Source organism: Delphinapterus leucas, chromosome 4 (assembly GCF_059928025.1).
Source record: "Delphinapterus leucas isolate spDelLeu-1000000601 "Yukka" chromosome 4, BTC_Dleu_Yukka2, whole genome shotgun sequence".
Lineage (NCBI taxonomy): Eukaryota > Metazoa > Chordata > Mammalia > Artiodactyla > Monodontidae > Delphinapterus > Delphinapterus leucas.
In genome coordinates, this window is record NC_143132.1 from 140880041 (window position 1) to 140906890 (window position 26850).

Here is a 26850-nt window from a genome sequence, read left to right on the forward strand (position 1 = left end):
GAAAGATGAAGATTAAAAAGTAGCCATTGGGTTTGTTAATTAGTATGTCAACCATGACCTTGGGGAGGGGACTTTCATTAGAAGAGGAAGGAAACCAGTTACAATAGGCTGGTAACTGAATGTTTGAGGGGAAGGCATTTATATTTATAGGTAGAAGAAAAGCAGCTAATGGAGAGAGAAATGGATGAAGAGATGGGACTAAACAAGCTAGGAGAGGTGGAAGAACAGCCCCAGTCCTGACAGGTTTGCGAAAGAGAGAGAAACTGCGTCTTTGCCTCAGGGGATTTACCTTTTCTCCCAGAATCTCACCCATGGTGGCTTCAGCCATCACACTGGCTGTGGGCATGAGGGAAGGGGCTCCTCTTTCTTTTACAGGCCATCTGTCCCTTTATGCACAATGGTATAGCTGGGAGGAGCTGTAATACCTAGCCCCTCGTCACTGGCAGCTTGGGGGAATACACCACGAGAGCCAGGCAATGTCCCTCTCCTCACAGCCCAGAGGTCTGGCCTTAGGGGGTTTCTGATGAAGTCAGCTCCTTCCCCTCCTGGCTCCTGGTGGCCCTGCTCTCCTGCTAGCTGCCCTGGAGCACCCGTGAAAACTTGAGATGCCAGGCCCAAGAGCAGGTAGACCAGAAGGATGGAAGCATTTTTTCTCTCATTGGTCTAAGGCTGCCTTCCAAACCCTTGATTCTTGTCCTTACTTGATTGACATTGAGACTGGCCACTCCTTCAGGGAAGACCCCACTCCACCTTTTACCCAAAGGAGGGTTACAAAACCCTTTGGTTCCCCTCCCCAAAAAAACAATCACATCAGAAGAGTCCAATAATCATACAATCATTCATAGATGGTTTCTGATGTGAGGTTAGCCTAAGCCACAGTAGTGGTCGGTTAGGTAAGGATAAATGGGATGGAGGAAAAGTTAAAGCAGTTTATTTCTTGATGTACTGATACGTTATTGTCTCCATGAAATAGAACCATAGGACTATTGCTAAGATGGAGGGGCAGTGGGTTAGTTGGGATTTGGAGAGGAATAGTTTGGAGAATGGAAATTTGAGCCATTTAGCAAAGGGTAATAGATTGTTTTAAGAGCACCAAAGTTCCCGCTGACCCCAGAAATCATACACCTGTCCATTCAGCAGAGATATGCTTTTTTTTCTCCAGCAGAGTGGCAGCCTGGGACATGTCGGGAGACAGTCATGGTTGGATTCATGCAAAGTATAGATTGACAAAGTATAGAAGGGCCTGGGATGCTGGTGAGAATATGGTTGAAAATCTTGGTCATGAGGTCCAGGCTGGGTAGGGAAAAGGTACAGACAGGAGTGCTGATGGACTGAGAGAGTTGGGTGGGGTGAGAGAAGTACAGGTCTTGCTGAGGCTGGCAGGTGCGTCTGGGGGAAGTAAGGGAATGAGACTGATGAAAGGGCAGAGTTGTTGGCTAGACAATAGGTTTCTGACTTTCAGATTTCAGAGATCAAATAGTTCCGGGGCTGGGATGTGCGAGTGGTTAGATGAAGGGAAGTAGGTTGGGAGCCATCCATCCCACGCTGGGATGCAGAAAATGATGTGCTCATCAGACTTCTTGCACTCCAGAAAAGAAATCTGTTCTTGAAACTCAGATTGATGAGCCCCAAATAAATACCAGATTTGGGAGGCATTTGCTACGCTTTGCCTATCATGCAGTTAGGAGCTAGGGTAGGAATGAATAAGACTCTCTGTCGACCTTATAAATGAACGATACGTGCAGACCTCACATTGTGGGTGTCATTCTCTTAAGAGAATGCACCAACACAATATCAAGTTTTATATTCGAGATTTTTGGCTTCTCTGAAAGAACAAGATGATCCGGGCAGCATGGGGCCAGGATTTCCTCTCGGCAGCAGTAAGATTCCTCAGCAGGTTACCTGAGTCCCCACCGCTCTGTATTGCTGCCTCACACCTGGCTGTTCATGGTGTCTTTCTTAGAATTAGGAGGGAAGTGAAATATTTCTTATAACTAAGGCACTTTCAAAAATTGGAAAACCAAAGATTAATCAGGAAGAGTATTCCTCTGTATTTGATATGCAAACATGCCGCTGTCGAAAACTATAAATTGTGATGCTATTAGGAAACAAATCCTTCCAGCTGTACTCGTTACATTATCCACCCGGCTCCTACAGGCATTTGAGTTTGCAGTGACTCCTGTAATAAAATAATAGTGGAAGTACAATCAAATACATGAGGGTTTATAAAAGTGGTGTGATAAGCAACGGCAATTTTTAGAGCAAATCATATTGTTACTTTTGCTAATAGAATGATCTTACTGAATCTCCAGTAATTAATAGGTTCCCTCAAAGTGCTACCTAACTAACTCCTGAGAGACACTGAGCCACTGAGAACAATTTAATGAATTCACGCAGTGGTTCCTCAGTGGCTGGAAATCGTCGATGTAATTCTCTGAGTGCCTAAATTCTTGGCAGCTATATACGCGTGTAAGGTAGATCCATGGAAAATGGGTGAAGGATTTTAAGTGTCAGAGGAGAAGAAGAATATGAAAATGAAAGCTTTGGGCAGGTCTAACTTGCCTCACGGGGGCCCAGGAAGAAAGAGAACTGCTACATATTTCTTATTGAGGCTCATGATAAAATACACATAATCCAACCCTTAGGAGCATGATATATTGAAATCTATCAATCTTCCTAGGATTAACGTAGGAAGCAAATGTAGCCAGTGTAGACCAGTACATTGATATAATCTGGTATTTCCTTAAAGCATTTTGGTCTTCCACTTTCTGCTCTAGTTAGCGCTCACTTTAAATTTTTTTTTTTTTTTTTTTTGCTGTACGCGGGCCTCTCACTGTTGTGGCCTCTCTCGTTGCGGAGCACAGGCTCCGGACGCGCAGGCTCAGCGGCCATGGCTCACGGGTCCAGCCGCTCCGCGGCATGTGGGATCTTCCCGGACCCACGAACCTGTGTCCCCTGCATCGGCAGGCGGACTCTCAACCACTGCGCCACCAGGGAAACCCAGCGCTCACTTTAAACATGGGGAGCAGTCGAATATGAAGCCTCAGAGGTTGTACTGCATCTTGAAAGAAATACAGAAATAAAATGAGATGGAGGTCTGAGAAATGGAAATTGTCATCACACACTGAGGGAAAAAATAATTTGAAGGCCAAGCGTTCAGTGAGTCAGAAAAATTTGGAGAGTCGTAATGTTAGAGGCTGCAAACTGGAAACTAGATACGAATTCATAACCTACAAGGATATCAGTGACGGCAAGAAGTCGGTAAACAGCATCAGTGTTATTTTGGGAGGCTGCAGGAAGCTTATTATGGACCAGGGAGCCTGAATAGCTCATGTTCGAGGCACCGTATTTAAGATACAAACAAACAGAAGATCGCGCAGTCAAGGGTGACAATAATTAAAAGCTGAGGCAGAATGAAATATGAAGAAAACTTAAAAGAGATACAGCTCTGTATTGGTGGCATGATAAAAATTAATGAGATCTTTAGAGGTATTTATTTACTTTAAACATTATGAACAAATGATTCATCAACATCTTACCATTGGTATACAGAGATAATAAACTGGCATAAGCACGATGGAGTTATGCAGAATGAGCATTTTATTAATGTCTTGCCTATCTCTTATTGCCCAACTCCGAAAATTCAACTGAAGGAACCACTAGACAGTATTTGTTGAGGGATGACTATGATATTTTGGCCCTTTTTCTGAGTCAAACTTCTATGAATTTTACAATGCCGTGAAAACACTTCAGCAAGAATTTTGGCAGAATATTTACAATTTCTTCAATAACCCTGTTCACGGAATAGGAGAAATGGGAAGCAATCACTTAGTAACTGCGGAGAAACAAGCAGGAAGGAGGAGGAACAACTGCTTACTGTGCTGCTTGTGATGAAAAAAGTCTGAGTTTAGCTATTAAAAAAGCCTGCTGGGGGCTGAGCACTGCACATGTCAGAGGCACATGCTGCTTCCCGTCACCATACAGGAGAGATGGTACCTACCGCCTGGCTGTTTGTGTGATGCAGAAGTACAGCTATAACATCTGCAGGCGTCTGACCTGTGGGAGACAAGCACTTAGGGGGATAAAAAGGAAACTGGCACAGGCCTTGGGCTTCTGGCATCGTTAGTCACAGGTCTGCCAAGATGCTTTGGGAAACATTTTAATTTAAATGCCAAGGGTATTTCAACGAAGACTCCCTGGTTTGACCTGTTGGGAGTCCAGAGGGAGATTCATAGGTGCTCATTTTGGAAAGCATTAGGAGAATTAGATGCTGGTTTTATAAAAAAGCATCCTGGAGGTTTAAATCTCTATATGTCCCCACTCACCCTAGGAAACTCATGGTACAAGCTGCAGGATATATGACTCTCATAGCATATTACTAGTGATTGGTAAGTGCAGGAAAAGGCAGAAATATCTCCAGGCGTTTATTAAAATATCAAAATTAGAGGACTTTAAGGATAAAGGCCTAGCATTCTTCCTTTCCTCCCCACAGCACAGTCACTGGCTACTATGACTATAAATTTGATAAGGCCTGATTTGAATTATTTGAATATATTTTCCTGCAAAAATATCACAAGACAGAAAAAAAATTGAACCAAACTAGAAAAAGAAAGGAAGAAAGAAAGAGAAAGAAGGAAGGAAGGAAGGAAGGAAGGGAGAGAAAGGAAGGAAGGAAGAAAGAAGGAGGGATGGGACTGAATAAAATATTATAACATTGTTGTCCATCGATGTGAAAATATGTCTGTTAGCGTGTAGGCCCAGGTTGGCAAAAGATGGATAAAAGCTTGTCTGATGTGTTACAAAAACATGAATCCAGAGATCAGAAGAATTAAAACACCCCGAGAATAACACAAAGGTATTTGAAGTTGCTTCAGAGGCAAGGGCGGGTATGTATATGTATGTAAAGCTCGTTTCCTCTGAGGCTGCTTGGCAGTTTGCTACAACATCACGCTGATGAAAGCAGGGTCTTTAAGTTCACCCCCCAGCGGACTGTCAGTTTCTCCTTCGCGCCCTGCGGGAAGCGCATTCCCGGGAAGGGAAACACACTAGTTGGAGAAGAGCTGGGGTGCTAGAGAAGGGCTGGAAGCTGGAACCAGGGAGCCTGGGATGGAGAGGTGGGTGGGGCCAGGCTGGGTGCGGCCTCGGGTACCAAGATGCGGAGATGGGGCCACGTCTGGCTCCAAGGGTGGAGAGCCAGGGAAGGTATTTGCTCGGGGGAGTGACATGATCAGGGTTTTTAGGCTGGTCACTCTACCTGAAGCATTGGGGGAGGGAGGAAGGAGGAAGGAGGAAGAACCAGAGGGACCGGCTGCAGTGATCCAAGTAGGATAATGCCCCAAAAGATGAGCCTGACCTAGGACGCGGTCTGCAGAGGGCTGGACTGGCTGGCGGCGGGACACTGGCGGAAGGACACTGGGAGGGAGGGACGACGGTGATAAATCCCTGGAGGACGACTCAGAGGGCTCAGAACAGGCTCTAACGAGGTCCTCTGCTTCTCACCTCTCGCCGCTCCCCTCCCCCCGCCCCAGCATCCTTGCAACTAGTTGAATCAATTCACAGATTCACAGTTCAGGATCCGAAAGGAACGGAATTAGCTTCTGTATGTGAAGTGGGTCTGACCCACGAGGGGACCCCGGAGGGGAACGTCCGGAGAGCCTCCTCCGGAGCTGGGCGGGAGCTGAACGAGTCCCGCGCGCGGGGCGGGGTAGGATAGGGCGCAGCGGCGGAGCCCAGAGCTCGGGACCATCGTGCGGCCCGCGGCCTGCACTGTCTTTGCTCCTCGGAGCGCCGGCGGGTGACTGGAAGTTGACAAATCTCTAGGGAGGCGGTGAGCCTCCCGGGACCCGCGGCCGCCGCCTGTCGCCGTCCGCTGGGCAGCGAGGTTCCTGCGGCCCGATGAGCCGGCCCAGCGGGAGCAGCCGCGACGACGGCGACCACGAGCGGGAGCCGGGTGGCCCGCGGCGGCAGGGGAGGGTCCCCGCGGCCTGTAGGGGGCAGCGCCGAGCCCGGGAGGAGACGGCGGCGGAGGGGTGGGCGAGTCCCGGCCTCCCTGCCCTCCGTGCGCTTACCCGGCGCCGCCGGCTTCGGCGGGGACCCGGTGGTACGTGGCGGGCCCGGCGCGCGACAGCCCCTGGAGAATTGGGATCCGGGGAGACCCCGGCGTCGCCACCCGCCCGCCCGGGGCCGCGAGAGCCTCGGGAGGCGCCTCCGCGTGGCCGGGGAGCGTCTGGGCGCCCGCCGCTTCCCCGAGCCCGAGCGGGACGCCCGGTGCCCGCGCGGTGGGTGCCCTGAGCCCCGCGGTGGGCGCCCCGGGGCGTTCCCCCGGGGAGGGCACCCCGTTCCGGCGCCCCCGGCCGCGCGGTATTTGTGGCGCCCGCGGCGGCGCGTGTGCCGGGCGTGTTTCCCTCCCGGGTGCCGGGCCCCGGGCCCCGCCGCCGCGCTGACTGTGTCTCTCTTCTCCCCCTGCAGGAATCTTCCGAGAATCCTGCTGCCGCGACTCTAACCGTGAGCGAGGCGAGCTCGAAACCAACAGCACATCTAAATTTAAAAAAAAAAAAAAAAAAAAAAAAAAAAAAAGGCGGAAGAAGCGGCCGAGGCGGCGGCGGGAGGAGGAGAGGAGGAGGGGCCGCGCGGCCCGAGGCGGCGGGGACGCGGGGACGCGGGGACGCGGCTTTGTGCTGGCGGGTCGCGGGGCGCCCATGGCGGAGTGCGGCCGGGGGGGCGCCGCCGGCGGGGCCCTGCCCACCTCCCCGGGCCCGGTCCTCGCGGCCAAGGGCGCCCTGAGAGCCGGGGCCGGGGAAGGCGGCGGCGGCGGCGGAGGGCGCCTCGGCCACGGGCGGGCGCGCTATGACAGCGCCGGGGTTTCCAACGGAGACTGCAGCCTCGGCGTGTCCGCGGACGAAGCCCAGGCCAGCCCCTCCAGGGGCCCCCGCGGCGCCGCGCTCGCCCCGACCCTCGGCCCGGCCGCCTGCCCCCTCCCCCGGGAGAGCAAGCCGGGCGGCCTGCCCCGCCGGAGCAGCATCATCAAGGTAGGTGGGCGAGGGGCACCCGTCGCCCGCCCCCCGCCGTCCGCGGGGGCTCTTTCCCCAAGAGGGGAGTAGTGGTGGCAGGAGGGGGGTGTACGAGGAGCCAGCCCCCTGCTAACGGGAGCCAGGGGTGCGCTGGTGCTTGGAGTGGTTGAGCGGGGACTGGGTGCATATGGCATTTGGGAAGAATGGAGAGGTGGTCCTGAATGTGCAGGGAGCTGTGCTCAGACATCCCCCGTGGAAGTTAGGGATGTCACCTCTCCCAGGATTGGCCTGGAATGATGGCCTGTACCTGCTTGGCAGGGCACGCTCTCTTGTGGTAGCCTCGGCTGGTAACAGACTCCCTGCAAGGTTTCCATTGTATGTTAAAAACAGTTATCATGTGAAAGCATGTTCTTAAAAATCCCAGGCAGTGAACAGAGATTATTTAATAGGTTTCTTCTCATCGCTCTATAGTTGCCTCTTGCAAACGGCTGGACTCAGAGGGTGCAAAAAATCCCAGGTCACTCAATTTCACGGAGAAATGGAGCAGGTTTCTGAACATAAATGCCCATTTCGGCTTTCTTAGGGTCAGAGGCGCTGAGAGATTACAGTCCTGCACGGTTTAATCTTTTCCTTGCTGCAGTAGGCAGGCCTCCAGCTCTGTGGAAGTTCTTTTGGGTAGTTTGCTTGGTTTTGCTATCTTTTGCCTGGGGTTATTTAGCAAAAGGACGTCAGCGATTGTTTTGTGCATTTTAAACTCCAGGAGTAATGTAAGGAACTCTTGAGTTTGTGATGGTTTCGTTCTAATATTACATTTTGGTCTGCAGTGCAAACATATTTCTCCTGACATGAAGTGAAAAAAAATTGATGAGCTAAGAAGAGCAGAGCCTTAGGAAGGGCTAGCTCTTTCTGCTCAAGTTTGGAACGAATAGAAAATGTTGCTGTCTGAAGGCTGAGAGGTCACCAGGACGGTGAGCATCAAAGCACCCTGACACGGCTGTCCCCACCTTCCTGTGGCAGATCATCAGCGGGAGGGGGAGAGCAGAACGGGCCACAGTGAAGAGAATTGGCACTGGTGGTATTTGAAATTTAACTGGACCTACAGAAACCTTCTGAGTAGCATGTGGTGTCTGATGGTATTATCAGCCTCTGCAGTTACCTAGTGAAATATACAACCTTGCTACTCTATGTAACAGGCAATTGTGAAACTGCTTTTCGCTTTGTCATCTGTTGGCCCGGTTTATGGCTGAGCAAGGGCACAGTTGGAGGGCTTAAAGATCAAGTGTATTACCTATCTGCAGCAGGTGTTTAGAGTTTAGCTAAGGAAAGCAAAAGAGGTTTTTGCTGCATACCTACCTAGCTTTTAGTGACTTAACGTTTTCTTCTACTCTGTCGCTTATGTTGCCATGGAAGTTGCTTTCAACCGTGCGTGGTACTCAATACCCATTGACAGAGTTATGTGTCATAACTGTTTTTATTGGTTACTAGATATTTGTGGTGATTTTGCACTGCAGTGTTAATGAAATCTGACGTAAAAATTCCAGAGAAGATACAAGCTGACCACATTTTAACTCCTCTCCCTCAATTTTTTTGAAGGGCCTGTTCTTGCACTTTTTAAAAAAAAAAAATTCAGATTTAATTGTTGTCTACATGTGGTTCACAGTGTAACTTATTTAATTACAACAGCATCTGTTTTAATTTTGCATTCATGGGAGGTTAGGAAGAAGGATGGTTTGCCAACATTTCTGACATGTGGAATTGAGAACTTGTTGGTAGATATCATTTCTTCATTGAAGATGCTAGAAGCACATGGGGAAATGGTTAATTATTCAGAAATCACTGGAATTTTGAAAGTTTCCCAGATATCTTTGTCTTCTTTCTAATGGAGGCAGTTGGTCCCTTGTTTGCAGTTGTATCCCTAGATATACATTGTGAGGAATGTAGTAGGGGTTCAATACGTTGCTTCCTGAATGAATGGACAAATGATAAGAAAGTACATATTTTCTCTAAGTTCTTTAAATTTTTAAAATGGCTTATTGGGATTTACCAGTCTCATATCTTATGTATTGTCTTGTATCTCCTAAGATGACTTGACTCCTTTTTCTTGCCTCTATTTTCAATGTGCATTTTCTTAATCACCCTTTAAAACTATGGAAATAGTGTTGAAAGTTGATCAAGCCTGGATTTTAGGGAAGGAGTATGCTATACTTAAATAGGTAATTACTTGGTATTTACTCCCTTTCAGTTGGCGTCTTGAGGTATCAAGATTTTAGAAATTTAGTGTGGCATTTTCTAAAGACATGACAGCATCAAGTTAATAACATAATAGAATAAAGAGATCTTTAACTTTAATACCAACTTTCATAAAGCAGCAAATAATGCACAGGTATTTTTGTCACACGAATGGCAGAATTACATTTCACTTTTGTTAAAATATAATAAACAGCTTAGCAGGAGCCCATGTGAAAAAGCAGTGGTGACATCTTTCTTTGGTTTCTTTTGAATAAAGGGATGAATGCAGTCAGGTGATGGAAGGGGAGAGGCGGGAGTAGATTAGTGAGCCTGGTGATGATGGGGGACTTGAGGGCATGGCGCAGAGCGTGCATGCTCACTAAGGATCAGAGGCTGGTGTTCATGGGGTTGCATTAGTTGCAGTGTCCGGCTATGCCTGTTTCCTAGTTCATCACAGTCTTGACCTTCCTCTTAGGTGGGGATCCCCAAATCAGAGAGAGAAATAACAGCAGAAATGGGATAAACAGTGGGCAAAGAAGGGGGACTAAATGCACTGTAGGCTGACTGGAATGATATTCCTTATTTAAAATTATTTCTTTGGAACTCCATCTGTTTTGTAAGTGTGGTGTTGAGTAAGAAATTGTAAATTGTAAAACTACATTTTCTGCCAAAACAGATGCACAGATCCATACTAAAAGAGCTCCTTGGTTATGGTAAGAGTGTCGATGGAAATTCAGGGTGAGCAGCCTGGTCAGACCTTTCTAAGTACCTTGAGAAGAAAAATAAATCATGGAACTCATCACCAGACTTTTCTACTTTTCCTTAGCTTGTTGAAAATAGTATCACACTTTTTAGCTTATTCTCAAAGGCCTATTACTAGATTTTTAGGGGAGAAGCCATTATGTTTGTCATCTTTAGTAATCTAGTAAACGAAAACATCAGTTTCATTTTCTCTTTCCATATTTCATTTCATCACACCATTCAATACAGTCCACGCTTTATTTTGAAACAGTTAATTTGGTTAGCTGTTCATATGGCATTCATTTTTTACAAATAGCTCCATCCTTTAATTCAGGAGCTTGGTCTAAAAATATGAAGTAACACTTTAAGCCTTAGATTTCTTTTTAAGTTTTGAAATAAATGAAGTTAAAATGTCTATTAGTTTGGATGGTTTACTTTAGTCAAAGCTAATTAAATATTTTGGATGGTACATTAAGAGAGGTGATTTAATTTGCATAAAATAAAATTCACTCCCGTTGGTGTCTAGTTCTATGGAATTTGACAAACACATGTAAGTCATGTAACCACTACCACAACCAAGATCTAGAACAATTCTATCATCTCAAAAAATTTTCCAAGTCTCTTTGCAGCCTTCCCTGCCCCCTATCCCCAGACCATAACAACTATTGATTTGGGTATTTAAAAAAAATAAGTTGGAAGTATAGCCATTATACTATTTTGGTATTTAAAAGTAATGACAGCAGCCACTGTTTATTAAGCACTTACTATGTGCAAAACACATGAAAAGTGTTTAATTTGATTCTGTGGCCTGGTCTTGCACCAACCATGGAGGCTGAAGAAAACCCCAAGTTCAGAGGGGTTAACTGCTTGTCCAGGCTGCTGGAGCTGGTTGTTGTACCCCGCTTGGGCACTCCACTGACCCCCACATTACACTGGCAGTGTTAATTTTTTTGTATACTTAAGGAAGCATTGGTGGTTTGGAACACCAGATTTGGTTTTCCCCTTTAAATGTAGGGGATACTGAAGGGAAAAAAAGAATCTCAGTTTCTTCTGGCAGAAGAAGTTGGCAGATAATATGGCCAGGCAGCTGTCTAGTCACCTGTTATGGCTGCCTGACCAGAGACTCTGGCTTCGCTGGGACCAAAGGTTTGACCTTGTCCAAGGTGGCAGCCCTTAGTTTTCTTAATATCACTGTTGTCCTTATTATGGTGTCACGGTGTGTAGGGGAAATGCTTTTACTAACTTTCCGCCAACGTAGATTCCCTATGTCTTGATGCTGAGCACCGCATCATGGGGAACTAGCAGGCTTTTCACATCTATTATGCGTATTTAAACAAAATAATTAAAATGTACATTATGGTGTAAATAAAGTAGACTCTTTGCAGGCCAAAGCTGGGCTGTATTTATCAGTTCTGCACAGAAAGCAAGCACTCAATAACCATTTTCTGAATTTTATCTTAAGAATAATATCTGCATTTGACTTTAGACTTTTTTTTCTGAATGGGGGCTCGGGGGAGACAGCTGTACACCCAGCAAACCTGTGGGCGTATCATGAATATTCAACCAACAGTAACTGGATCACAGAGTGAATTTGTCTGGTTAAACAGGCAGCCTTGGTCATTTAGGTCAGAAAACTCTGGTAGCCAATCAGCAAGTCTCCACTTGGCTTTGTACTGATGCATGTGAGGGAGTCCAGGCTCGATAACTGCTGCAAGGCGGGCGCAGGGCCGTGAGTCTCAGCCACTCAGAGAGCTTTCGTCACACTTCAGAGTTCAGTTTCAACAGTCATTAGGGGGTGTTCATTTTCAGACCCTAAAAATTACTTACCCCTTTTGCTTCTTCCCTTCCCTGTCTTCCAGCCTCCCCTCCAAACAGTTATGCTTGACTTGTGGTGCTTTTCACCAGGTCCAAATAGACAACTGACAGGAAATTGTTTATTATTATTTTTTAAATTGCCTATCTTGGCCTCTTGAGTTAGTTTCTTAGAATGCTCTCTCCCAGAATCTGTTCAGTTCCTTTTATAGTTCTGTATGCTCTGTAAGGGGTCTAAACGAGACTGTTCTTTTTTTAATGCTTAAGTTCCCCATGCCTCCGAATTCAACGAAATAGGGCAGTGCTATCTGCAGCCTAAATGCAGGTATAAATGAATTGTGAATATTCACGTTTTCCCTTCCGACTCTATTTTATACGTGTGTTCAAAAATAGATGCTCTGTTCCTTATTAATGCTAAATTTTGTCTGTCATTACTTGCTTGTCTACCAGACCTCCAGATTACTTCAGCTACTTATGTTTTATTTCAAATTAATGGATTCTGTAGTACAGGGGATATTCATATATTTTTACCAGTGGGCCACAGGATCAGAAACTGTGCAAGCTGCCTGGCCAGCTTTTCTCTGCTGTTGATAATGGTGAATCGAGAGGGTCGTACCCAGCATGGGTGTTAGTAGTGACTCAGACAAGTCGGAACCCCCAGGGGGGGTTTCAGTGGGACCTGTGTTCCTTATGGCAGAATAATCCCATAGCTTTAGGGGGCTCAGAGCATATAATGACTTACATTGAGCTTTAGCAACAATTGTGTGAGTGGGCCAGTCTGCTGGCAGGACGCCTGGCACCTACCTGTCTCCGAAGGGCAGAGGAGGGCAGGTGGGAGGCCCTGCTGGCTGCAAGTGCTTGGTCACGTGGCGGGGGATTAGGTAAAGCTTGTTCTAGGTAGTCATCTCAGCTGGGCTGTACAGGCAGACCACCTTTTATTGTGGTTCGCTTTATTGCGCTTCACAGATAGTGTGCTTTTTACAAGTTGAAGGTCTCTGGCAACCCCGCGTCGAGCAAGTCTGTTGGCGCCATTTTTCCAACCGCATTTGCTCACTTAGTGTCTCTGTGTCACATTTTGGTAATTCTCGCAGTATTTCAAAATATTTCCTTGTTATTATGTTTGTGATGGTGATCTGTGATCAGGGATCTTTAATGTTACTCTTGTAATCATTTAGGGGCACCACGAACCGTGCCCGTGTCAGACGGCGAACTTAATTGATACATTTTGTGTATGTTCTGACTGCTGTCACCTCCCTGTTGCCTGAGACACAACAATGTTGAAATTTGGCCAGTTAGTAGCCCTGCAAGGGCCTCTAAGTGTTCAAGTGAAAGGAAGAGTCACACATCTCTCATTTTATTTTTTTTTCTCATTTTAAGTCAAAAGCTAGAAATGATTAAGCTTAGTGAGGAAGGCATGTCGAAAGCCCAGATAGGCTGAAAGCCAGGCCTCTTGCGCCAAACAGTTAGCCAAGTTCTGGATGCAAAGGAAAAGTTCTTGAAGGAAATTAAAAGTGCTGCCCCAGTGAACACACCAATGGTAAGAAAGCGAAACAGCCTTATTGCTAATATGGAGAAAGTCTGAGTGGTCCGGAGAGACGATCAGACCAGCCACCACATTCCCTTAAACCAAAGCCTAGTCCAGAGCAAGGCCGTAACTCTCTTCAGTTCTGTGAAGGCTGAGAGAGGCGAGGAAGCTGCAGAAGAAAAGTTCGAAGCTTAGCAGAGGTTGGTTCATGAGGTTTAAGGCAAGAAGCCATCTCTGTGACATCAGAGTAAAAGGTGAAGCAGTGAGTGCTGATGTAGAAGCTACAGCAAGTTATCCAGAAGATCCAGCCAAGATCATTAATGAAGGTGGCCACACTAAACAACAGATTTTCAATGTGGATGAAACAGCCTTCCATTGGAAGAAGATGCCATCTAGGACTTTCATAGCTAGAGAGGAGAAGTCAGTGCCTGGCTTCAAAGCTTCAAACGACAGGCTAACTCTCTTGTTAGAGGCTAATGCAGCTGGTGACTTGAAGTTGAAGTCAATGCTCATTTACCATTCCGAAAATCCTAGGACCCTTAAGAATCATGCTGAATCTACTCTGCCTGTGCTCTGTAAGTGGAACGACAAAGCTTGGATTATGGCACATCTGCTTGCAACATGGTTGCAAGTGAATACTGAATATATTAAGCCCACTGTTGAGACCTATTGCTCAGAAAAAGAAGATTCCTTTCAAAATATGACTGTTCAATGACAATGCACCTGGTCACCCAAGGACTCTGAGGGAGATGCACAACGAGATACATGTTGTTTTCATGCCTGCCAACACAACATCCATTCTGCAGCCCATGGACCAAGGTATAATTTTGACTTTCAAGCCTTATTATTTAATAAATATATTTCGTAAGGTTATATAGATGCCATAGAGAGTGATCCCGCTGATGGGTCTGGGCAAACTCAGTTGAAAACCTGGAAAGGATTCACCATTCTAGATGCCATGAAGAACATTCATGATTCATGGGAAGAGGTCAAAATATCAACGTTAACAGGAGTTTGGAAGAAGTTGATTCCAACCCTCATGGATGTCTTTGAGGGTTTCAAGACTTCAGTGGAGGAAGTAATTGCAGATGTGGTGGAAACAGCAAGAGAACGAGAATTAGATGCGGTACCTGAAGATGGGGCTGAATTGCTGCAATCCCATGATAAAACTTGAATGGATGAGGAGTTGCTGCTTATGGATGGGCAGAGAAAGTGGTTTCTTGAGATGGAAACTACTCCTGGTGAAGATGCTGCGAAGCTTGTTGAAATGACAAAGGATTCAGAATATTACATAATCTTAGTTGATAAAGCAGTGGCAGGGTTTGAGAAGAGTGACTCCAATTTTGAAAGAAGTTCTACTGTGGGTAAAATGCTGTCAAACAGCACTGCATGCTACAGAGAAATCGTTCTTGAAAGGAAGCGTCAGTTGATGGGGCAGACTTCATCGCTGGCTTATTTTAAGAAACTGCCAGTCATCCCCGCCCTCAGCAGCCACCACCCTGATCGGTCGGCAGCCATCAACATCGAGGCAAGATCCTCCACCAGCAAGAAGATTACAACTCACTGAAGGCTCAGAGGATGGTTAGCTTTTTCTTCTTCAACCAATAAAGTATTTTAAAATGAAGGTATGTATATTGCTTTTTTAGACACAATGCTTTTGCCCACTTAGTAGACTACAGGGTAGTATAAACACAGCTTTTATATGCCCTGGGAGCCAAAAAATTCGTGTGATTCTCTTTGTTGCGATATTTGCTTCTTCGAGGCAGTATCTCTGAGGTGTGCCTGCACGGTGGGGTCTTGGTCTGTCCTCAGGACACACGTTGTATGTCTGGATTATTCAGGGGGAAGCATACTGGTGGGAAAACTAGAGGGTGTGAAGTTCGGTGCTTGGATCAGATTCTGCCTCCCTCTCTTCCTTCCTCTTGACCTTGGGCAAGATATTTAAGTCTGTGTGTCTAGTTAACCCATCTCTAAAACAGACACAAGGATATCTCCCTCATAACATTGTTGTGGAGATTAAATGAGATGATGTGTGTGGCATATTCAGAACAGCGTGTGGCCTGTAGCAAATACTCAATCAGCAGCCCCTGGTATGTTTAGTTTCTCTTATTTAGAGTTGATCCTGAGATGAGCAAGCTCATTTAGCTTCATTTGAATTGGAGATCACTAACACTGCCATCCCCATTTTGAAAGTCTTATCTTTTGAGACACAAAGAATGTACCCAGATAAGTTTCTCAGACTTCTTCTGAAGATGCTTCATGAATGATTTTTGTTCGGTGCCTCTCTCGATCTGATGCGTCAGTACAACTGAGCTCATATCTTAATAGCCCCACTTCAATAATCGGAGGGCACTGGACATTAGTTTTATTGCACCAAGCACCCATATGTCTTGGTTTGCCCAGCATAGTCCAGATTTACCCCGGACAAAACCAGGGTTTTGTCCTCTCTGCTCTCCTTTGATGGATTTCAAAGCTTTTCAGGAGGGAATCATTTCCCATTTCTGTTTCTTTTTAACAAAATTTGATTTACACTTTTTAGGGTCCTGGAGGGTAAAGCAGGTAGTAGTAACAATTTGTTTTCAGGTGAGTTCTTTCTGATAGTATTTATCCCTACTATTGTTTTGGAATTGTCAAATAATATAAATTATTTACATTTAATAATTATATAAATTATTACATATAAATTATTATATAAAGATATTTATATAAATTACATAAGCATAATTTATATAAATTATAAAATTATAGACTATGTTTATGCCTTCAGCACGTTACTGTGAGTTCAGTATTGAGGTATCTTCTTGGAGTATATGCTAAATATACGGATTTGGAAATAGCAGATATTACCACCCCAGAACCCGGGCCGCTGGATTTAAAAGTGATTAATCATGTAGATTCATGGGAGTTTTAGAACGGAAAGAGATCATGCAAAATTCTTTTGTAGTTATAGAGAGGCAAGGCCATACTGATCAGTACATCTAGCTCCTAGCTATGGTTGAGTTCATTTATTTGCATATTAGCCTAGCAGAATTGGGAAAAAAATTGTTATGTAATACTGCAGTATGTGAGTATTAATAGCACAAGATGTGGTCTTCCAAACAGCTATTTTTGAGAATTTGTTTTTTTGGCTATAGATAGCTGCATGGGTACACATGCTACACTTGTGCACGCATGTACTCTGAAGACTCTGTTTATAAATAGTAAAGATTAAGAACAAACCAAATAACATAGTGGTGGTTGGCACGAGTCCTGTCTTGTGAGAGACTGATGGGTAGCAGGTGTCTGCTCTCTAAATTGAAAATGCCCAGGCAGGGGGAGCCTGTTTTTATGAACATTGCTAATGAGGCTTCGGTTGCTCTTGACCAATTAGCGTGGCCACAGAGGGATGAGCGACCTCGTTTGCAGCTACCATTAGAATCACAAGCTCTATGACTCTCTCTGCATGGTTTCCTGCTACTTTTTATTTTTCATCTTCCTTCTAAGCTCTGATATCCTGTGAGCATAAGTAGATGTAATTTTTCAAATAGTTAAAATGGTTTAATGGTTATTCTTGGAGGAAATACAGCAAGTTGCTTAGATTTTTGTTGCTATTAATCCATGCTAATAGATTATATTAAATACCAATAGAATCATTCAGAGGTTTTCATATCAGAACTGATAGAATTCCTGATGTAATGTGGGTTTAACGGATGTGTTTGTCTTTGGAATTTTTGGTGGTTTGTTGAAAGCGATCTATATATTCTTTCAAGGCTTTCTCTGGTTTATGTATATTCCCATAAATGTTTTTTCTATGCATTAAAATAGTATCAGAAGTTGAATTGCTATGTCATAGGATATATGTATATTCAGCTTCAGTAAATATTATCGTGTGCTTTTCCTAACTGACAAAACTAATTGACACACCCACCGGGTTATGTGAGTTCTAGTTGCTCTAAATGCTTCCTAATACTTGGCATTGTCAGTGGTTTTTGTTGGTTTTAAATTGTATCTGTGATGGTTATGTGATGCACTGTGGCTTTTAGGTTGCATTTCCCTGATGATGAATGATGTTGAGCACCTTTTCATGTTTTCTTGGCCGTTAGTATATTCTCCTTTGTAAAATGCCTATTCCTATCTTTCACCCATATAAAAAAATTGGGGTTTTTATATTTAAAAAAATTAATTTGTGGGACTTCTTTACATTTTCTGGGTATGTCTTTTGTGTGATATGTATATTGAAAATTTCTTCTCCTAGTATGTGACTTGTCTTTTCATTGTCTTAAGGGGCACCTCTTAATGAATAATAAGTCTTATTAGTTTTAGTGAAATCCAGTTTATCAGCATTTTCCTTTATGGTTGTCCTGTGTACGATATTTTAACTTAGCTCGAGACCATGAAGATATTCATTTATTTGACTTCTAGAACCTTTATTTTTCAAATTTAGCTCTGCAGTCTGTCTGGAACTTATTTGTGTGTGTGGTGTGAGGTAGGGGTCAAGATTTTTCTTTCCATGTAAATATCCAGTTAATTAATCCAGCACCATCTATTTGAAAATATCATTTTTCCCTATTGCACTGCATCGGCCCTTTGTCATATATCAAGTGACTTTATATGTGTGGGTTTGTTCTGAAGTCTGTTTTGTTAGGTTGGTCTATTTGCCTATTCTTTCGTTCATACTGTCTTTCTTGCTAGGTGTATACCCAACAGATAATTAGGCCATTTGTGTATCAAAAGATATGTACAAGAATGTTTGTAGCAGCATTAACCGTAAGAGCCCCAAACTGGAAACAACCCAAATGCTCATCTTTTAAAATAAGCATATCACACAATGGAATACTATGAAGAAAAAAGACAGACAGACAGACAGACAGACAGGAACAACAAAAAGAGCAGATGACTGCTACATGTACCGCTCTAGCCTCTCAAGATAATGTTGAGGGAAAGAAACCAGACACAAAAAGAATGCATGTTGTATGATTCCATTTATATAAAGTTCCAAAACAGACAAACTGATTTTTGGTGATAGGAGTCCTAATAGTGGTCCCATTTAAGGCTCATGACTGGGAGGGGGGACCCAGGGGCTTCTGGGTGTCACTGATTTTTGGTTGTTGGATCTGAGGGTGGTTCCACTTTGTGAAAATACATTGAACTGTACACACTCCTGACTTCCAGAGGTATATCATACTTCAATAAATAAGTTGATTTACACAATTGAGAAAATAAATCAAAATTAGATACTTACAGGCTGCTTCACTCTGCACTGTTTAGGACACTGCCTTTCATAGTTTGCTGCTGTCTGTCGATCAACATGTAAAACACCTTTTTGCTGCAGTGGGGTGCTCAGGCTGCAGCGAGGCCTGGTGGAGGCCCAAGCTGTGTGATGGTGTGGAGTTGGGGGGTAGGGGAGACGCTGGCTGGAACAGCAGGAGGACGGGATCCTTCCTGGGCTGTGCTGAGAACATATCAGGAGCCGGGCCTGGAAGGAGGGGGGGCGGTGGGCTGACACAGTGGTGAAGGGAGTGTTGGTCACTGGCGTCATCTTACTCTGTTGTGATCGCTGGGAGTTTTGACGATCGGTTTGGTGTGATTTTGAGCGTTTTCATCCCTTCCGGTGCGCTCCAAAGATTTACTATTCGAAAGTGTGCTGCTCACACAAAACTTTGAGAACCTCTCCTTTGTGGAGCACCTGTTCTCTGCAAGACGGCTTTCTAGAGAGCACTTTTGGTCTCAAAAGCAGTGAACAAACAGAAACCAGTTATCCAGGTTTGTAGACAAAAGCGAGAGTTTTGTGTTGGCCACTGAAGAGCCATCTACCTGGGGTCCCAGGTGGCCAGCAGGGTTTTGGCTCTGTCGGCATTTATCTTGTCCCATCGAAATGTTCCTTCAGGTGGGGAGAACACCAGCTCTACAAATGGGCCACACTGGAATTTTTAGGACACTGAGTTATCTGGATTCTAAAACGCACTAACGTGCAGATCCACTCTAGTCCAATTAAATCAGAATTTCCGGGGTTTCCCTAAAGCGCCCTGGGAGATTTCAAGGCATGGTCAGGGTTGAAAATAGCTGAAACCTTTCTCCTGTGTTGGGTCTCAGACTGGTCAGCTCTGTTAGGTATGACAGAACAAGCAGCCCCAGAATCCTGCAGGTGACAGGCGGTTGGTTGGTGATCCTGTGGCTGGTAGGGTGCAGCCTTCAGCTGCCTCAGTGGAGCCTCTCCTTCGAGGAGTTGAGCTGCCCTTTTTCCGAGGGGGTGTGTAAGACACTGATGGCTCTCCCGTTCATCAGGTCAAATCTGGAGAAACTGACTTACGTGTAAAAATGGTGGTCTGCCCTCTGTGCTAATCATTGTACCTTAAGAATGTATTTTTGATCCAAATAAAGGAGTATGTTGCATTCATACAGGCCCTGGGTTCATTATTTGGGGCCTTAATCTACCTGGATTGATCATCACTGTGCGGCCACTGTACCCTGGTCCATCCCTCACAAGAGAAAAGACCTCTGTGTACCCAGGACGTTCTACATCATGGAAGAAGACCTCTGCAGGAGGGATATTTTTTGAAAGAACTAATTTGACTGAGGCACGAGCACTGTTTCTAGAGAGAGCTGATTGTACATTTCAAACTTTAACCACCGCAGGCGGTGACGTGTAGTAAAAATGCTGTTTACTCGTGGCAGATTATACGACGACCCTTGAAGACAGGTGTCTGTTTGTACAGGTAATTTATGCTGGGAGGAAGAGAACAATCTGGTGATGCTTCAGGGCATCCCGTGCCGGTGTGCCAACAGTCGGAGTGGGTGTGTCTTGATCTTTGGGTGAACGTCTACTTTCTGAATGCTGTAACCTTTTCCTCTTGCCACACAGACCCTTGCGGTCAGGAGGAGTGACCACTGAACTCCCAGAGCATCTGTAAAATATATTTTCAGTCACGTGGAAACGTCAGTGTTGCGGATTCATGGTGTTCGTGACTTGCTGTGTGCTGTTTCTCCAGGACTTGGCTGCTCTTATCAACAGGCCACCATTATTCACGCTCATCCTTTTAGGTCAATTGTTTTTCTCTTCCAGATTAACATGAGTGGATATTCCAGAATAGAAGCTTGTGTCCCCCTGTCCTGGCTGGGAAGGCCGAGTCTTTGGAGACCCCGGACTCTGGAGGCCGGAGGATGCACAGTCTGGCAGCACAGAAGTGTTCTCGAGCCTTCCTGGCTGTGGTTGGGACCCACTTATTCGTACATAATTGATACACCTCTAATTGTTGTTTTATTTACTTATTTGTAAATGGGAGGCAGAGTAGAAATGAGCTTTAACATTCTTTGGGGGAGAAAGTCTACAATCTTTCTGTGAAAGTTTAGTACTCCCTAATATTTACCAAGCTAAGAATTGGAGGGGTTTCCTTTCCTATAGCGTAATTAGCCAGATCTTCTTACCCATCTTCTCTGTTAGGGAAGAAAGTATTGTTGAAGATTACTTTTAATCGTTAAATACCCCTTTTGCCCGCAAGAATACCTGCCATTGATGAATGATACCCTGAGGGGACTAGAAGCAAGAAGGTGAAACAAAGCGAGAGAAATAGGCAAGTAGCCTTGCTGGCTGGCTTCTCACTTAGTGGAGGAGAAGTGTCCTCCCTCTGTGACAGTGCCCTGACCTCAGTGCGTTTATCTTGCTGGTTGCCAGACGGCAAGGTAAAACAAGGAGGGAGGTGGCCTAGGAGATGTCCCCGAAATAACAGGCTGCGGTAGAGCTCCGGACCCAGATAGGACTTGGCGACTCTCAGGCCTGCCATTCCTATGAGCGCCAGGGGCCGTGGGATCCATGCATTATGCTCCAAAAGAGTGCTTTCAACCTTTTCTACACCAGGCTACAGATAGAGAGTGATGTCGTTGTACAGCTCAGTTTGAAGAGGTGGCTTGTGGCTGCAGGCCCCCACCCAGCTGTGACGCGGCCAGGGATGGAAGGTGAGGGCTTGCAGGATCAGTATCCTGGCCAGCCTGTAATCCACCGGCGGCCCCTGGTGCTCTGCCAGGGCACCCACATTTAGTGGAGGCTGTGCTTTCCAGGTGGTAGAGAGGAGAACAGAGGTGTGAGGAAAGGTACGGTCGGCTCTGGGTGCCCTGCATCCATGGCTGCTGAGGTGATGCCCCCCGTTACACAACTGCAGGGGCCGGCTCACCTCTGTGGTGGACAGGAGCTCAGCCCTGGGACGTGCCATGGGGCTGCGGCCGCTGGAGCCACGTGGAGCCTGTGCAGACAGCATCAGTAGACAGGTGTGAGACCTGGACAGGATGGGGCATCTCAAGAGTGAGAGGGACAGTCAAGCATCTGCGTTCACAGCAGGGCCGATGTCATGTATAGAGCGGACTGTAAGTCTAGCCTTGGGCTTTTCTCCTATATCTGAACAGAGCCAACCATGGGGTCATGTTTAAAACCAACAACAAAACAGCGCCAAGTAGGCAGGGAGGCTGAACTCCCTGAGTTCCTCTGCAGAAGCTCAAGCCTGAGACGAGGACCCCAGTTCCGGTGCTCAGGGCTCTGTTCTGTGGGGACGGGAGCTGCAGGTGGGGAGCCCCGGGCTCTCATCTGGGGTTTGTGCCTCTGCCCCATCGTAATGTTAAATGCACCCAGAGGAGTCCGCCTTCTCCTCTTGTGCACGTAAGAGGTCCATGAATTCTCGTCTGCCAGATTTCTTAGGTGTGTTTTGGGCACTTGGGTCAGTACTTTCTGGGTGACTTTCTGATGTGGTAGGTAAAGGCTGTATAAATCTCGGGAGGATCTGTTTATCCGAGTGATTCGGTTGCTGCTGGTTTACTGTTTCAGTTCTTTGCATGAGAAAGACCTGTGCTGCTCCTATAAGTTTACTCATAAATCCATTACACCACTCACTCGCCATCCTAAAAATCCTAATGAGAGACTCTATCCTGTTTTAAAGGTCACATTTAATTTCCCACTTCTCTTATCATCTATAATATACAATGTTGTTTTCAGTACTCCCTGTGCCACCTTATTTGAATATCATGTTTTGGTTTCATATTTTTAATTCGTTTCATTCTGGTTTTGATTTACTTACCATTTCAAGTGGAAATGCATAACCCCAGGCCCTGTGCCTTGTCCCCCAGCCGGTCACTTTTATCATTTTTTAGCACTGGGAGCTGGTGGGTTGGCCTGACGGTTTTAGTCATGACCAGGCTAGAGCCAGTGAGGTTTTAATCTCAGAGCTGTGAAAGGTTCTATTATGACCTAAGCAGTGACTGTGATACTGAAGGAAATGACCTTCATTTTTTTCCTGGACAAAGTAACAATTCAGAGAAGAATTTAGGGAGTCTCTCAATATGATAATAATCATTTAAATACAGTTATTTCTGTATTTTTAGTATTTTTCAGTGGATTTGAAAAGACAATACAATTTTTAACTAATGAAATTACAAATTACACTTTATTTTATTCTTTATTCTATTCTCATTCCTACTGAAGACAGAAAATCCGAACTTTAGATCATATTTTGACTTTTAAGAAAATCAGCAAGACTCTTTATATCTCACTGTATTCTCTATAAATTGAAATAAAGCTACATGTTAATCTCCTCATTGCATGATTGTCCTAATGTTTAGAAAGAACTTTAAAACTCCTAAAGCAAGATGTTATGAAAACATAAAACGGTGGTAACAATACTTCATAACCAAAAAAAAAAAAATCATCTGTGAAAATTCATGTGTAAGCTAGTAACACCTCACGTTTGCATAGTTCTTTAATCTCCACCAGGCACTTTTTTTTTTTTTGACATCTTTATTGGAGTATAATTGCTTCACAATGGTGTGTTAGTTTCTGCTGTATAACGAAGTGAATCAGCTATACGTATACATATATCCCCATATCCCTCCCTATTGCACCTCCCTCCCACCCTCCTTATCCCACCCCTCTAGGTGGTCACAAAGCACCAGGCTGATCTCCCTGTGCTATGCGGCTGCTTCCTACTAGCTATCTATTTTACATTTGGTAGTGTATATAAGTCCATGCCATTCTCTCACTTCGTCCCAGCTTACCCTTCCCCCTCCCTGTGTCCTCAAGTCCATTCTCTACGTCTGCGTCTTTATTCCTGTCCTGCCCCTAGGTTCTTCAGAACCATTTTTTTTTTTAAGATTCCATATGTATGTGTTAGCATACGGTATTTGTTTTTCTCTTTCTGACATACTTCACTCTGTATGACAGACTCTAGGTCCATCCACCTCACTACAAATAACTCAATTTCATTTCTTTTTTATGGCTGAGTAATATTCCATTGTATATATGTGCCGCATCTTCTTTATCCATTCATCTGTCGATGGATACTTAGGTTGCTTCCATGTCCTGCCTATTGTAAATAGAGCTGCAATGAACATCGTGGTACATGACTCTTTTTGAATTATGGTTTTCTCAGGGTATACGCCCAGTTGTGGGATTGCTGGGTCGTATGGTAGTTCTACTTTTAGTTTTTCAAGGAACCTCCATCCTGTTCTCCATAGTGGCTGTATCAGTTTACATTCCCACCAACAGTGCAAGAGGGTTCCCTGTTCTCCACACCCTCTCCAGCATTTATCGTTTGTAGATTTTTTGATGATGGCCATTCTGACTGATGTGAGGTGATACCTCATTGTAGTTTTGATTTGCATTTCTCTAATGATTAGTGATGTTGAGCATCCTTTTATGTGTGAGCAAGGTTGGGCTGTGGACCCAGGTCCCTGCCCTGTGGCCCTGTCCTCCTGTCCCTTCCACGCTGCCCAGAGACCTTCAAACGTCATGTCCATGTAAACTGGGAAGGTGGCACTTCCTTCCTCACCCGCTGAATTAATGAGGCACAAAAATCGAACCAGGATCATCGAAAGGTGATCTTAGGGCAGTGCCCGTTTGAGGTGGTGGACTCTCTGGCTGATCAAAACACTGAAGAGCTGCTTTTGTGCTGTGAAAGGGACTGCAGTTTAATGCCTTGAACGTCTGTCTCTGCCCTGTTATTGCTTAGATAAATCAACCACTTCACTGCTTATTATGATAAGGCAGAGCATCTGGACATCCTTGAAGTTTAAAAAAAAAATTATTTCTGCACTAAATATTTAGCGTGTTGGACCTATTTGTCATTCCAGGAAAGGAACAGCATCACGCCTGGCCATTCTGGAGGCCACCTGTTGCTTTCAAGAGCCACGTGGAGGGCGCTGCCTCCGTGACTAAAGACCCTTCATCACGTGGGGGGCTGCGTGTGCCAGCTGTGTGGGGCAGTCCTTTTCCCAAGGCCATGTGAGCCGGTGAGGACAGGGTCACAGGCTGCCGTGCTCTGAGCCGGCGGGAAGGACTCCGCTTCACACGGTCTGCCTCTGCAGCCCTGACTCTGGGTGGTTAGTGCCCACTAATGGGCCACTGTTGGCAAGGAGATCTGGGAGACCGTCCTGTCACCTCCTCTCTCTCATCCTTGGACACAGTCTTACCTCCTGCTTCTTAGAGAAACCTCAGGGCCTTGTCCTTGGGACCCATACCCTGGCCGGTCCTCCCTCTGTAGGGGTGGGGGCTACCTTCTTCCCCCGCCCTGCCTCTAGGTCTCATCCTCTCCCTCCTGTGTCTGTAACTTCTGCTTCTGTGCTTATGTGTCCCCATCAGCGTGTAAATGCACTCAGGTTCTTAACAAACACGCAAGACCAGAACCTTCCCTCTCCCCTCTTCAGCTGTGTCTGGAAAGAGTGACTGCGCCCTCCTGCTCCATTGCCTCTCCTGGTGTTTACCTCCCCACCCAGTCCCTCCAGCGAGGGTCACCAGGTAGTGGGCTTCCTTGCCTGTTGCAGGCCTCATCCCGGCCCAGGCCAGCAGCCGCAGCTGCAGTTAGCCACGGGGACTCTCCAGTGACGTCTCTGCCTCAGGCTTGCCCTCCAGCCCAGGAACAGCTGTCCACTCGGCACCCTCTGCCCTGTCACCCGGCATCTCACTGCAACACATCTGACCTTCCCTTCCTTACCCTGCTCCCACCTTCCTGTCTGGTCCTTTTCTGGAGCTACGTAGCTTGGCAGATGGTACCCTCATCCATTCTCCTTTCTTCATGGTCAAGGAGTCAGTCTGGATGAAAGAGTATTTTTTAAAAAGGAGTTGGAAAGCTTAAGAAATTACAGCAAGCTCTTCTTTTATAAGAAAAATGGGGCTTCCCTGGTGGTGCAGTGGTTAAGAATCCGCCTGCCAATGCAGGGGACACGGGTTCGAGCCCTGGTCAGGGAAGATCCCACATGCCGCGGAGCACCTAAGCCTGTGAGCCACAACTACTGTGCCTGAGCGCTAGAGCCCGTGAACCACAACTACTGAGCCCACGCACTGCAACTACTGGAGCCTGCGCACCTAGAGCCTGTGCTCTAGAACCTGCAAGCCACAACTCTTGAGCCCGCGTGCCACAAGTAGTGAAGCCCATGCGCCTAGAGCCCGTGCTCCGCAACAAGAGAAGCCACTGTGGTGAGAAGCCCACGCACCGCAACAAAGAGTAACCCCCGCTCGCTGCGACTAGAGAAAGCCCGTGCACAGCAACGAAGACCCAATGCAGCCAAAAGTAAATAAAGAAATAAATTTATATATAAAAAAAAGAGGGCTTCCCTGGTGGCACAGTGGTTGAGAGTCCGCCTGCCGATGCAGGGGACATGGGTTCGTGCCCCGGTCCGGGAAGATCCCACATGCCGCGGAGCCGCTGGGCCTGTGAGCCATGGCCGCTGAGCCTGCGCGTCCGGAGCCTGTGCTCCGCAACGGGAGAGGCCACAACAGTGAGAGGCCCACATACAGCAAAAGAAAAGAAAAGAAAAGAAAAATGCTCCCATTTACCTTTTTTTAAAAAAAAGAAATGATCGGTTCTGATGTATATTGCTATTAAAACTAAGGAAGTGCACAGTTTCTATAGCAAGAACGTAGGCTGATTGAATTAAAATGTTTGACTCTTAAGTATAACTTTCTAATTTTCATTCTGAAATGGTTTAGAGGGAATCATTCAAGTATCTAGGTATTCATCTGCCTCTACCCTCAACCTCCAGTTAATCTTTGCAAGTCTCTTATCATTACTTGCCATGCATTGGTTCACTTAAATTTGCAAAGCAAAATTTAATTGGTATCTGGCTCAGAAACATTTGTTTCTTATAGGAAAGGTGTTATGAGTTAGGAATGGGCCATTTGTGAGCCAGACAGGGATAATTTTTAAGCGTTTCAAAATGGAGAATCCACGTGAAGAACTTACTTCATTTTAAGGTTTCAGTTTGGAGTCTAATAATCCTTATTTTTTATACATATTTTAAAATTTATTTTATTGATTTATTTTTGGCTGCATTGGGTCTTCGTTGCTGTGCATGGGCTTTCTCTAGTTGTGGCGAGCAGGGGCTACTCTTCGTTGTGGTGTGCAGGCTTCACGTTGTGGTGGCTTCTCTTGTTGTGGAGCGTGGGCTCCAGGTGCACGGACTTCAGTAGTTGTGGCATGCGGGCTCAGTAGTTGTGACGCACTGACTTGGTTGCTCTGCGGCATGTGGGATCTTCCCGGCCCAGGGATCGAACCCGTGTCCCCTACGTTGGCAGGTGGA

At 45.8% G+C, this 26850-nt stretch overlaps 1 protein-coding gene across 4 annotated transcripts in view; it reads left to right on the plus strand.

Moving 5' to 3' along the window:
• Nucleotides 1-6582: 6582 nt before the first annotated feature.
• PLCL2 (phospholipase C like 2) overlaps nt 6583-26850 on the plus strand; it is a 195898-nt gene continuing 175630 nt past the window's right edge. Inside the window, exon 1 of one of the 4 annotated variants that reach the window (XM_022561787.3) lies at nt 6583-7028. In XM_022561787.3, the coding sequence (XP_022417495.2) occupies nt 6699-7028 (330 nt within the window). In that variant the 5' untranslated portion in view covers nt 6583-6698. Of the gene's footprint in view, nt 7029-14695; nt 14943-26850 lie in introns of those variants that run through there. The other 3 variants (XM_022561788.3, XM_022561786.3, XM_089911181.1) reach the window with 3 other exon arrangements.